General features: G+C 37.3%; 1 protein-coding gene across 1 annotated transcript; it reads right to left on the reverse strand.

Moving 5' to 3' along the window:
• Positions 1-6,974: 6,974 nt before the first annotated feature.
• Izumo3 (IZUMO family member 3) lies at positions 6,975-9,629 on the reverse strand. The gene is made up of 7 exons (XM_005352734.2): positions 9,272-9,629; positions 9,057-9,131; positions 8,815-8,904; positions 8,597-8,614; positions 8,096-8,176; positions 7,601-7,691; positions 6,975-7,380 (listed from the first exon to the last, which is right to left on the reverse strand). Exons 1-7 carry the CDS (start codon positions 9,501-9,503, stop codon positions 7,182-7,184), a joined length of 786 nt encoding a protein of 261 aa, XP_005352791.1. The 5' UTR covers positions 9,504-9,629; the 3' UTR covers positions 6,975-7,181.
• Between the last annotated feature and the right edge of the window lie 5,339 nt (positions 9,630-14,968).

Consider the following 14,968-nt stretch of genomic DNA (forward strand, 5'->3'; position numbering starts at 1 on the left):
CCTTGTCTCGAAACCCTCCCCCCCCAAAAAAAAATAAAAATGCACCCCCGGAGAAATGGGGCCTCAAGAATTTCATCATCAGTGCGGAAAAACAAGACTATAAAGAGGTAGCTTTTGTAGATATTAGTGTGTTCCAAAGTAATGCTGATACTGTGGAACTGGCACCAGGTAAAAAACAACTCTCAAGTTATACTTGCCCCAGAAATGAAATGATTTGTGTTGTTTGTGTATTGCCATAAATGAGAGTTGCTTAAACAGTAGGTTATTGGGAGGACATCATTTTTAGATATCATTCTTTTACTATAATCATTATCTCAGGCTTAAATTGGAATTCTAAGTAATTAACATTTTATCATTTTTACATTTGAAAAAAAAAGTATTGTAAGACCTTTCCTGGAATATAAACAACTATTCTGACTAGAATAGAACATCTCTATTTTATTATAGTATGAATACAAACAGCAATGGCCCTCTCCTCCTATGTGTGTTCTAGCCTTAGCTCTGGATTTACTGCAAATATCAATTCTAGTAAGTGGAACAAAGAAACGAATCACCCATTATGAAATTTCAAGGCAGATGGAGCTAGAAAATATTATACTGAGTGAGGTAAACCAGAAAAACAGATTTCATATGTTTTCTCTCCTTTATAGATGTTAACTTTGGACCTGCATAGTTCATTTTGGAATACCCATAGTGATCAGAAAATTAGTAAGGAAAGAACATCAGTACATTTCAAAATATAAAAGATAGAATGTAGTGGTATAGTTATCGAGTAAAACGGACCAGAAAGGGTTGAATTGGCATCTAGGACTAGAGAGCAGGGCAGAGGACGAAATACAAGGAGGGGTAAAGAACACCAAACACCTTTTGGGAAGTTTATCTAGAAACTTGTCTTTTATTGCAGAGGCTTGGGTCTGGGACTGCTGAGCACCACATCTGGGTCCAACTGCAGCCAGGGCCTAGGTTGATCTCCATGCCCGTGTTCCCACCAATAGCCACAAAGATACCGGCTTCTAGGTTGCCACCCGTGACCCTATTGGGTTTGAAGGAGGTGCAGCTGCCAAGCCCATTCCTACCTGAGGGATCTACACTGCCACCTATGAACATGGAGTTGTCTCCGTCTCAGCTGCTGCCACGGGCCATGTCTGGGTCTGGTGACCCTACTGCAGCCAGGGTCTGTGTTGATATCCATGGTTCAGGTTACCATCACCAAAGACAGTACAGAAGCCTTGGTTCTGGGGCTGACACTAGAGGCCATTTTGGTGTCCAAGGATCACGCTGCCATTGAGGCCATGTGGATCAGGGTGGTCTGCAGTGCTGCCTAGGGCCATGTTTGTAGATATCAGGGCCGAACTGTGGCTAGGGACTGCGGATGGGTCCATGGCTCTTCTACTCTGGAAACATTGGAAGCGATGTGTTTACTCAGGGTCTCTATTGCCACGTAGGACCATATTGGGTTTTCGGGACCATGTTAATGCTGGGATCAGGCAGATCTGAAAGGCATGTGCTGCCACCAGGGTCCATAGTGATATCTGGGCCCAAGCTGTTTCTGCTGACCTAGTCTGGATCTGTGGTCCTGCCACAGTTGGGCTCTGTGCTGATGTTCCGTTGTTTTTGTTACAGCAGAGGCCCACACGAACCAAGTGTTGAATCATGCTTTGAAGTACAAGGGCTTTGCTGAGCTGGCCTCTCCTCTCACCGACCCAGAGAGAGCCAAGCCTCTTGCCGGCCTAGAGAGAGCTGCTCCCCTCACTTGAGAGCTGACCATGCCCCTTCTTGTCCCGGTGAAAATGACGCCAGCTTAAGAAAGCTAGCCTCAACCTTAATAGGAGAGTTGCCTTCTGAAAGAGGGCCCTACCCCTCACAACAAGTGTAACCGATCTAGCCCAGCCCCTCACTTGAGAGAGTGGTTCCAATGGTCTGGACTCAGCAGTCACCCAAGTATATATCCAATGACTCAAAGAAACAGCCAGATGTCAGAGTATTTCCTGTGGGGAGACAGTGTTAATGACGTGCCAGGGACCTCACACCTACTGAACAACACATTGCACAATGAACATTTGCAATTTAAGTTGTTTGTACAAAAGGGTGTACAACATTATACACAGAGCTCCCAATGTCACCAAGACAAATGAAGAGGCTATGGAGAAGCAAAGACAGAAGAGTGAAGTGTTTTTTGTTTGTTTTTATTTTGTTTGCTTTTTTTTTTGTTGGTTGGTTTTTAATTGAAATGGGTTCCTGTATTTGTATTAGTATTTTTTATGTTACTATTTTTCTTCTTTTTAATTTTTATCTTATTTTTTATTATTTCTTTTTTAAATTTTCTTTTGGGGGGACACTACAAGGGTGAGGGGTGGGTGTGTAGGGACTGAGAAATGGGTATGATTTCATGACATGAAATTTTCAAAGAATCAATTTTAAGAAAAAAAGTATTAGGCAGAACAAGCCAGGGAGAGGAATCCAGTATGAAACACTTGTCCATGACAATTGATCCAGTTCCTGCCTTTACTTCCTTCAGTGATGAACTATGGATGTGGAAGTGTAAGGGACAGAAACACTTTTATCTCCAAGTTGCTTTTGGTCATGGTGTTCCAGTGATAGAAACTCTAAGGCTCCCTTGCTCTTAGTTACTCTCCAGATCATGACAGTAAGAACTCACTGCTGGAAATAACACACACTTGAATCAAAGAAATAAAGAAATAAGTGCTACTGGATAACTTTCATAGTACTGGAAGGTGCTACGAAGGCTAGAGGAGGAGAAAAGTATTCATCGGTATAACTCATCCTTGAGCATTGTGAGGTATACTAATGATTTGCCTGAAAAGACATGTTTACTTGTGCAATAGTTGCAGACCATCATGGGGGTAAGCAGCCACACTCTGATTGGCTTTAAGTCCTCCACAAAATGAAACTCATATCTGGTACCATTTATTGGGCCAAAACCTATGGTTAGACAAGTCATAGGCTGAAGGAAAAACCTACTACTATTGTTCTGCCAAAAGCACAGTATGAAACAGATTTCTAATGATTTATTGCCCTGCTCTTAGGTTAAAGGGTCTCCAAACTCTCACCAGAGAACTTTCTATTTGCTGCTGATTAATTCAGGGACTTGCTACTAGAAAAGTTCAGAGAAGATAGTGTTGAATGTTCAACTATTTTATCACAATGGATATTATTCTCACACAAATTTTTTCAATTCTCTTATGACTTGCACCAACAATAAAATACTTGCTTTTTGTTGGTTAAGTTTTGCTAGATACTCACTTCAACCATTTTCACAGGAAGTTTGTCAGGTTTCTTTATCTTTCTTCTTTATAACTAGTTTATGAAACTCGATTCTAAATGATCTCATTTAAGTTTCTTTGCATGTATTTATTTTATGTTATGTTCTTTCTCTCTGCATATGATAGTACCTTTTTATCTCTCCATTGCTTTGGCTGACACTTTTTTCCTCTAAAACTATAGTGTCCTACTTTGATCCCTAAAGAGTATTACCCTCATGATACACTACAAAACATGTAGACTGCACTGTGTGCATGTATGACACAGACATTGCTATATAAGGAAACCACTGTGTGCATACATGACGTGCATGCATGACTTTGATAACTCACCTTTGTTTAAATCATCTTTAACTTTTACCTGTTTTTCATTTTCTTTTTCTTTTGACTAAATTTGTTATTGGAAGAGTTGCGCCTACACTCACTGGTTTTCCTGGAACTAGAATAACAGTAACAAGTCCTGTCCTGAACTTTATTATTGTTTGGTAGAATGCTGTTGTTGTGTTTTCGTGTTGCTAAGGGGAATGGATCATCTTGCAGGTTTCAGGGCTTCCTAAATGTGAAAATCTGAAATTATCAATTTACTAATAATTTTTGGCATTTTAAAAATACATGCATCAAATCTCCAGTTTTTACTTAGACAAAACCTGTCTTAGATCAATATTTATTAATATCTAATTAGTTTCTTTTACCTTCTGTTACATGAAAGCTTATAAAAGTTTGATGACATCATTAGCAGAGAAGGGCAAGCCTGAAGGGAAGGGAGTTTAAACAAAGTATTTCTGGCAGTATTTTTCCCAAGTATGGCTTCTTTATTTTCAAGCTGCTTGTTTCTAATTGGTAGATTGTCCTTTATTTTTCTAGGGCTCAGAAGACAAGCTATAATTACATCAAAATATTGTAAATATTATTACCAATTCTCTAAGTGATTTGATATTTAGTCATTTCAAAAGAGAAATTTAATGTAAAAATCTCTTGCAAATTAGGATTCTGAGAGAGCTATGCTTTATAACTTTTTAAAAAATTTCACTTTTTATGAAGTATTTTATTTTCATGATAAAGATTTTAAAAATACATATTTTAAGTGTCAAGACCTTCAGCAGTCTTCATTACTTGAAAAATTTAAATTCCTTGCTTTTTCTCTTTCTTCCAATTCCTCCCACATTCCCCCAGTCCTCAAATTCAAAATGTCTTCTTCTTACTATTGTCTAGTATATATTATGCCTAATTATATATTATATCTATAATATATACACACAGTAAATATATACATATGCTTCCTATTTCAATGTTACTAATATTTGCATGTGTTTATTGCTGACTTATGGAGATTGAATGTTCTATTGGGTGCTGGTCCCTGGAGAGGACTGGTTTTCCCTATTTGAGCAGCCATTAATTGCCCATAGCCCAGAAAGCTGTGTTTTTAAGGTCTACAAAGGAATGTATAAAAACCAACCTGTTATCAGTAGGAATGTATACATGATTGTATAATTCATAAAATCAGCTATAATTGTACATGTATGTGCCTATCCATCCCTCAGTGTATTAAAGTATATTAAACATGATGAAACAGTGTTGGAGTAATCATTTAGCTATTAAGAGCACTGGTTTGTTTAGTAGAGGAACATGGTTCAGTTCCCCACATCCACAGAATCACCTATAATACCAGTGCTAGTGGGTTATGCCTTCGTCTGGCTTCAGTGGGCACCAGACCAGACATGCAAGTGTCCCACAAATAGACATATAGGTACATATATATATATATATATATGTATGTATATAAAATATTTTAAGAATTTTTTATGTTTATGCATGTGTTGCCTACATGCAAGTCATGTGCACTACATATGGGTCTCATGTCTCCAGAGACCAGGAGAGGTCTCTAGTTTTACAGGAATTTGAATTATGAATGATTTTAAGGTGAGATGTAGGTGTTGGGAATCAAACTCTTGTCATCTGAAAGAACAGCAAATGCTTTTACTATTCAACTGTCTCTCCAGCCCCACACAATAATTTTCAGTCTGAGAAATCAGTAACAATACACTAGAAATTATTTCAAAAGATTGCCAGATTAGAGGACAGTAGATACTAGGGAAAGATAAGGAATAACAAGCCTAGGCAACACGTTTGGCTAACTTAGTAATTTCACGATATCAACAACATACCACAATGTGCACCATGACTGTTCAGAAAATACTAAATACAATATAATAGCACATTGCTCTAAAACAAGCTTCATCATCACAAATTTTAACGGTTCTATTATCCTGCGCATATATTTTCTTGTAATTAAATGTAAAGATAATTATGTATTTCATAAATTAAGAAACGTATCAGAATAAGATGTGAAGGTGATCCCTAAGTCATTAAGAAATGATAGGTGTCCTATAACAGTGTGCTCTGACTCTTGTAATAAAATTTACACTAACCAGAGACATCAATGTCCAGGTTCCATTGAGACCATCCTCATCATTCAATATCTCATCCACACAGAAGCAGCTATAAGTAAGCGCTGAGTTCTACATCATAGAATGATTTGCAAAGGCCTATACCCACTGCTGAATTAAGACTCCATTTACTCTGTTTCATGGTGATAAATTGTGATGCTTATCCTCTAAAGCATGCTTATAGAATAAAAGGAAGCAAGGTAAAATGGAAAGTTCATGAATGTTATAGTTAAGTGGGCCTATGAGCTAGTCCAGACTCATTATGTGCTAGCTGTCTAATCTAGAACATGTTAAGAGAGTAAATCCACTTTTATGGTTTTCATTAATCTGCCATAACTATGTCTTTGCTTATCTATATTAGTCCGATGATTTTGATGAACATAAATCACTCATCCAAACTATCTCAACTCTACTGAGACAACAGTCACTACATCAGTTTGATGACATAGCTTGGTTATATGTGCGTATATATGTGTGTGTGTGTGTTTGTGTGTGTGTGTGTTTGTGTGTATACACATATGAAATTATTAAGGTAATATGCAAATAAAGATATTTAGTGAAAAAAGTCTCATGGAATAAAAACACATGGACTGTGGAGATAACTTAGTGGATAATGATGTTTACTAAGGAAGCAAGAAGAGCAGAGTTGGGATCCACAGGCTTCAATAGACCCTGTGTGAGAGTGTGGGTCTCCTGTAATTCCTGCCTTGGAATTCAAAAAAAGGGGATCTTGCTGACATCTGGCTATCAAGACTAGCCATGTTGGTGTGATCTGAGTTTGACCGAGAAACCTGAAAGTATCAGGTGTAATAATGATCTCTGAAGTGTCCTTACATCCCCCACTCTTTCTCCCACAGAGACACATCACAAACCTCTTCATGCATGTGCTTTCATACACGCATGAGCTAGCACACACACATGCACACACACACACACACACACACACACACACACACAGGCACACCAGATACACACTGGTAAGGAAACATATCCAACTTTGTTTTGAGACATGGATTTAGAAAAAAAATGATTGGGATAAACCTCAGCTACTCAAAACGAGTATTTTGGACTTTACTTTACACGTATATTTATGTGCTTAAGATATTATGATAATTATATCTTTATCTTTACTAGAAAATCATCTACATTGAACCTGATGGTAAATATGGAAACAGAAATAAAATAAACATAGAAAATGCTGATTTATAAACCTGGAAGGTATCCTAATTACTGCCAACCATGAGAATGACTAACAATGCACTTTTATTATCACACGGCATATTGTTCTTGTGTGTATTGCAACATACTAGTTTACTTTCTGTCCAACTCAGGGTACATCATTTGCCCTCTCATGTCATCTGTTTCCTCAGGATGTCAGTAAGGGTATTTACTGGAGAAACCCTAAGTTCTATTCCCGTTTTAAGATGCTGTGATTTTATGACCACGCGGGAACTCAAGTTCCACATTGCAACTCTGATTCAGCACTTAATGGCTCTCCTGTCTGTGAATTTGAAGTCTGGGTCTCCAAATCGTTTTTGTCACCATCTGTATCTACCATCCCCAATAAGTCTTCAATTTTATTCTCCAAATATGTCTTCAGCGTCCTTCGGACTACCTTCATTCTCCTCTGATGTGAGATACAAAAATGGAATCTAAAATAGAGAAAGGACAATCCATACTTAAATGTAAGAAGTAATATTTTGAAAAGAATTATATAGTTGTTTTCTTTGTTCCTGGATTATTCTGTGTTGGCCTATGTCCCATCTAGTATTTGTATCAAGCTTCTGTCTAATTTCCCCCTATTTTCCGTTAGAAAGGAGGAGTTTGGACATCCTCGTTGACAAAGGAATGTTGGGAGGGTGGGAAACTCACAGTAACACAGCACTTGTCAATAGTACAGCTTCTGCTATCAATATCAGATACAGAGCAATCTCTCGATTTTCAGCCTTCCTTGGATTCTCATCTGGAAGGAGATAAGGATGTAAATGAGTTTGGAAGAAGAGTAGGAGTAACTGGGAATCTTTATATAGAATAGACTCTGTTCAAATGAGTTGAGGACTGCCCGCTTCGTCACATTTCCTGGACTTCTTGTGTTAGACTGCTTCACAAATTTTCCGCTTGCTGCCCTTTAATCTCATAGTTTCTTCAGTGAAGTCCAGAATCCAGCCCTCGTCACTTCTTACCCATGCCACTGACTTTATTCTAAGTTATTCATGTAGATAAACATTTTACTCAACATTTTAGTTTTTTTCTTTTCAAAAACATTACTATAAGCTTTATTTAAAGCACTGAAAAAAAAGATAAATGGACCATCTAGTTCTTTGAACCCTGTCCCCTCACATTGCGATACCACACAGCCTATGTCACCTTTACAATAGTCTCCTCTGAAACACCGGATAGTCATGCGAAGACAGGTCCAACAGTCAAGGACAGGACCTTCAGTTACAACTGGTAAAGAAAAATATAATTATTCAAAGGATATGGCAAGTGTGTTCCTTAGTTCGTGAATACAGATTAGATTTCAGACATTCCCAGGACTCTACAGTTACAGTTCTTCCAATTCTTTCTCTAGTAGTCAAGATTTTTAAAAGTCTTAAAAAGACTCTAAATATTTAGCTGTCTGTGAATGAAGTAGAGCAATGATTTCATAGTTTATGTTGGAGCAGTAGGCTGGGGAGGCATGAGCACTCTTTCCAACTATGCTGTGCATAAGATCTAAGTTCAATTTTGTCGTCAGATAACATGGATAATTCCTCTACAGCTCTAAGAGGTGTATTCAAAGTTAACTAGAGGGAGAGAGAGGCACAGGTAGAATGGAGGTAGGAAATATGGTCTGAAACCTAGAGGAACCACATGGACTGTACTCACCGCAATCTTCTGAACAAGCTAAAAGAGAAGCAGAAAGATGGAGTGAGCTTAGAGTCACCATCACCCATGCCACATTTATGCCCATGTCATCCCTGCAGCATATCCATTTCTCACTACAACTAGACCCATTGTAACCTGCACCCTGCTTCCTCTTCTCCTCCCTTAGTTCCTGGTCTCTGAAATCATTTCAGTGTTAGGAGGTAGAAATGCCTCATTACCAACTTCGGAGAAGTTCTCTAGTGTTTCTTTCAGTTGGGATTCCAGGTTTTGGCGGACCTCAAGAAGCTTGCCTTGAATGATAAAGACACCTAACAAGGATATGGGAGGGATATCAGAAATTTAAGTGATTATTTCAAATTATAATTCCAGCTATTTTGTGTTGTTCTGTTTACTCAAATTTCCCCATATCTGTTTACCTTATGGAACCCATAAAAGTTTCGTCAGTGAAACTATGTCTTACCTTTCCATGTTTCATTGCCCAGTCTATAAAATTCTTGCTTCAGCCATTCTCTCAATTTGACAACATTTCGAACGGCTGTTTAGAAAGGAGAAAGGCACATGTGGGGCAGACAATAATCACATCCTTGAAGTATGTAGAGTGGACCCAGGTGTTTTCTTCCATGCCTCCCTTCCCCCTTTAATCTCCCAAAATCTCAGGACTCCAGCTTCCCTCACCCAACAACCGAAGCGTCTTATCCTTGTGGGAGACCTTGGAGCTTAAGTGGGTTATCTCCTTATGCTGCCTGTCAAGCAGTTGAGTTCTCCCAGGAACTTCTACAGGTACCAGATTTCCCAACAAGGTACTAATATCCTCTATGAACTTGGGATCACATTCCAAACAGCCTTTGACCCCACGAAAGGCTGCCAGAGACAGAGACAAAAACAGAAGTACCCATAGGTCACCCATTTCCTCGTCCCAACCCTTCTCCACAACACAAGTCGTCCTGGCAACTGGTTCACTTAGTTCCTTTTTCTTCAAAAATCCAGGAATGAGATCTTTGTCTTGGATATTCTGAGTACACCTTTCCCTCCTGTTCCATCCAAATTTTAGGGAATCTCATTTCCTTAAGGATCTTCTGTAGTTTTCTCAATTTTATCCTTCATTCCAGAGAGAGAGAACTGCTGGTTGGGGAGCAGTTACCTGAGTTCTGTCTGTGGAACACAGAGAGAAGAACCTTGAGCTCACACAAGCAGAGTTCTGGGCAGGGCTACATAGAGAAGGTTGCTTTAGCCCTCTCTGTCTATATAATGTATGTGTTCTGTCTGACTGGTAGTATTATTAAAAGAAGTGGATGGTGGAAGAGATCTCATAACACCTTAGAGTTTAACCCACATTTAGCTTCTAGGAGGTAAGATAAGCCAAGAATATTTGAATGGTTTGGGTTACCTTTCCATATTGGCAGCAATGTTATTTCTATATAAGTAATGGACATTTATAAAGAACTATTATTTACATAGTCATCATGTGTACAACTACTGCACGAGACCTTCAGAGAGACGATCGTAAGTCCTCATGACAGAGCACTGCTTTGAGAAGCTACCATGTCTATTTTATAGACAAGAAACAAAGGATCAGAAGTAAAGTCATTTAATTTGCAGGTTATGGGTCACAGTTTAAACTCTTGTCCATTTGGCTCCAAATTCTGTATTCTCCACTGTGTCACAATTCTGAGATAAAACAGAAAATAAATGTTTGAAATTTTGCAGTTCAGGAGATGAAAGAGAGTTCAAATTATTTTAATAATCTCTGATTGTAAAAGTTTGATCTGATATTACATCCTTTCGACTAGACAATCTCATTTTTTTAAAAAAAAATCATGCAAAGAACTGTCATACACTGAGATCTGAGCGCAAGACAGCTAATGAAATCAAATGATCTCTAGGAAACAAATTTGGGCACTAGTGTGTAATGGGTATTGGTGGCCTTGAGTCCAGGTATGGAAATAAGCTATTGTAGCATATATGAACATAATTATAATTATCTTGGAAGAGTTATTATAGTTTCATAGCTACAAAATTTGAACTTTGGGAAAAGAGTGTTGTCTCTTTTAATTATATCAATGGGTTTAATTATATCAATGATGATATAATTAGCAAATTGCTTAAAATGATAATATTCTTTTTTTTTTTTCGAGACAGGGTTTCTCTGTGGTTTTGGAGCCTGTCCTGGAACTAGCTCTTGTAGACCAGGCTGGTCTCGAACTCACAGAGATCTGCCTGCCTCTGCCTCCCAAGTGCTGGGATTAAAGGCGTGCGCCACCACCACCCACCAAATGATAATATTCTTATCTGTAATATAAATGCTAAAACCCAAATGCTGGATTGATAATGTTAATATTGGTTTGGATTGGCATGATAGAAATATGATTTATCATCTATACAAAGTTTTAGATTTGATAGCTGTACTATGTATTTGCTTAAAATAGAATAGCAAATACAAATTAATGTATCAGTCTATATTACAATAAAAATTTATTTACTGATTTGTGATTCTTATATGGATCTAAGTGGGTTATATACTATAACATTAATGTTTACAGTTCCATATCCATGGAATTGTTTCTAGTATTTGGTTTTTCTTAGAAATTATTTAACTCCTTCCTGCTTTCTTTGACTGTAAAAATGTTTTTGTAAATAAATTATTTAACTCCTGAAGCTTTACAAACTGAGAACAAGTTTTATTAAGAGCATTTGGTTCTTTGCAGAAATTTCTCTTCTTGATAAATATGAATTCACAGAGTTTACAGAGGAACAATCGTTTTGTTTAAAATACCTATATTTATTAGGACACTTTAAAGTATGACAAGTAATATTGATATCTTTATTAGCTTTTATTATTCTTAGTGTGTGTGTGTTTGCCAGCATGAGTTTATGTGTGTCATTTGTATGCCTGAGGACATGAAGGCCAGAAGAGGGCATCAGGCTTCTTGGAACTATAGTCTCAATCAGTTATGAGCTGCCACATGGGTGCAGAAAACCAAACTTATGTTTTCTGGGATGGAAGTAAGCACTTTTGTTTGTTCAGCCATCTGTCCAGCCCCCCAAATACCTTTTGTATTCAGGCGAGGTTAACCACATTTCTGATTATAATATGGGATTGATATTGTTTACATTATAAACTATTTTTCTAGACAACATTGTAATTATGTGATATAATGAAATTGCTACTGTGTGCCAGATATTTTACAGGTAAAACATTTATATTTCTGTGTGCCTCTGATGAGTGCCTCCTAGACACAGACCACCACAGTAGAAGATACTTCTTCTTCCTCTTCCCCTCCACTACACAGTGCTGTGAGACAGTACAATCTCCCACAACTACAAATCATTTTGAAATGAAATAAAAGTAAGGTATTAGAAAAGAACTATTCCTTCAAAAAAAAGCATTAATCAAGCAATGTAGTCTTAAAAGTTATTTGGTGAGTTTGTGTTTATTATATTGTGTTAATACTGCTTTATTTTCTCAGTGAGGTGAAAAGTGGAAGGTAGCTGGTCGATAGGTAGATTCATGTCATTTACCGTAAAAAGAGAAATGGTCTTTTTGTTTATCTGTATAAATATGTGACCTAGCATTTGAAGCATGCTGATAATTAAGTTTAAGCATTACTTTGCTCTTTTTTTTTTTTTTACAAAATATGACTTTGATATTTATACAAAGTAGAAGACATGTAGAAAATCACACACTTAGTGAAGGGAGATTTAGGTTTGTAACTTAAATTAGTCTGTTTTCAATTCCTCATGCTTTACTAAGTACCAAAGTGTTTCTTAAACATGTTTGAATCTAGGTACTATAATCACTGTGCCTTAAGGGAGCAAAAGCTGAGACTCATAGAAATTGTAGCTGTGACAAAAGAAAGACTTTTTGTTCTTCCCCTGAGGATTAAAAAGAAAGTAAGTCTAATAATACTTTAAAAATATGGTCTTCTTGTGTTCATAACTTATCCACAGAACCCGAAGCATCAAAAATGAAGGAGCAGAAATAATATAAGAGCTGGAAGAGGGGGATAAGGATTGTGTATTGCTGTCTTATGAATATGATTTGACTGTTGCCCAGAGGAACTTGCAGCATCTTTGGTTATCTCCACATGCCTTGCAGAAGATCAAGTCCGATAAAAATCCAACATAGATGATGAAGGTTCTCAGGAGACCTTATCTCCAACTGATGATCCATGCGAGAAGAGAGGACAATTTTTCCTTGGAATATGATCATACTTTAATTGCCCATGTCCAAGTGAATGGGTTCATATTCAAGAGCCTATGTATAGTACTTGTTGGGAGCTCCAAAGGAATGAGAGCTTGCATAGGAACTTAAACCTGACCAAAAACTTCCAGTCAGGCAGGCCACACCCTGTCTGAAACCTACTATTTTTATTTTGCTAAATTGACTGCTAATCAAACTTTCTTTTAAATATTTGTCCTTATACTTGAAGGTTAGGGTGGCAACACACTTTCACTGCTCACCACAGAAGCTTCCTCTTGTAGTGGACAGTGGTTATTATAGAAACTCACAACTAGTCAAAGTAAAAATACTATGGGATTGTAAATTTCTCAGCCACAGTTAAGGCATTACACCATACTCTCAAGGTTTAAGGATCAAGAGGGATTGGTGAGATTGTAAGAGGCAGAGAGGTTGGAGAGAACTGCTGTGAAAGAGTGATTTCTAGAAATGACAGAACCATAGCCATCATGAACTAACACATTTGGGACTGCCTACAGAAGAACAGAAGATCGAGCCAGTCAACAGTTAAGCAAGGACAGGGAAGAGCCCACATGACCACACCCATTAGATGAGAGCTGCTGGCAATCAATAGTTTCCAGGCAAGTAAATGTCTCTTTTCTCCACGGGTGTGGCCTTTAGTAGATTGCCCATGCTCCACTGATTGGCCTTACACTGACATACATGCTGACAACTCTAATTATACTCATTGGGTTATAAAAAAATAGGATGTGTAACTGAGAGGGGATGTCCTGGTGTGGGAATCATTGGAGATTATAAGGATTAGTAAGAACTAAATTCATTGTATACATAAAAAATTCTCAGTGTATAGATATATTTTTAAAGATAAAAAGGGGTATGGAATTAAGAAGGGAATGTGCTGAGCAAATAGGCCTAGAGGAAGTTGAAAAGTGGGAGAGACATGCATAAGACACATTGTATAATGTGTGAAAATCTGAAGAAATAAAAAAAAAATCAACAAATAAAACGAACTGATGATGCTGAATAGGCCGTGATGAAGGTATGGTGTTTTAATTAAGAGGAAAATAGATGTTGGTGAGATGAATCATTGTACTTAATTTTTTATTAGTAACAGTAGGTTTGGAATTTTTAATATGAGAGTCCTATTTATGGTTTGGGCTTAGCTGAAATAGGGGTGCTTAGATAGATAGAGAGAGAACAAGAGAGAAAGAATGAGAGACAGGAGAGTGAGATTACTTGAGTCTTCATCATATTAAATATTTTTTCTGTTTGCTTTCAAAATATCATTTTGTGTGTTTCTAAATGTGTGTGTTTGTGTATGTGTGTGTGTGAGAGAAAGAGTTTATTTCATGAGCATGAAAATTATTGTATAATATATAATAAGTAGAAAATTTTCAAGTTATATATTCCACAAATTATTATATCTTTCTTTGCTTAAACATGTCCACCAACTTGAATTCTAGAACCACTGTAAATCAGTTTTCTAAATGGTAAAATTTTAGATAAAAATAAAATGGTTTTCAATTGCAGCTGTTTGAGAATTTCACTGTATAAAATACCCTGAAATAATCTCTCTCTTCTCCCTTCACAAAAGACCTTGAAAAAGCATGCATTGACCACTTTTCACTTATGCCAAGTTTGGGTCTGTGTCTGAGGGCATATGCAATAAATTGCTCATACACTATCCCATTTGCAGTTTCAATTTTATGAGCTCCCGTCAAACAATTACCATATATACATTCTACAATAAATGGGCAAACAAAGTGGCTGAAAACAATATGGAAAAGTCAATAATTAATTTCAGATTTCTAACTGTAGCAGAGACACTGGATCTTTCCCTTCTTTTCAAAAGAGGCAGTTTCTTTGTTAAGATTATGCATGCATGTTAATTCACTGCTGTGTGGTTTCTTTTTTTTTTCCCCAAAGCTTGTCGAAGGTCTAATTTATGTGCAAGACTAGAAGCTGTTTAAACGGATAATATGCCTCTTCGTGAGAGATACCACCCCTTTATGCTCCATTAAATCCAGTCGTTGACTCTATAAGCTACATACCAATTATTTCTCTCCAGAAACAGCAGCGTAGTTTTTCCCCCAACAAAGGACAACAGATTATTGTGGGCTGCTATTAATCTCCACACAGTCTAAAAAAAAAAATAGGACAGTGGGGAGAAAACA

The sequence above is a fragment of the Microtus ochrogaster genome, chromosome 10, assembly GCF_000317375.1.
Source record: "Microtus ochrogaster isolate Prairie Vole_2 chromosome 10, MicOch1.0, whole genome shotgun sequence".
Taxonomy (NCBI): Eukaryota; Metazoa; Chordata; class Mammalia; order Rodentia; family Cricetidae; genus Microtus; species Microtus ochrogaster.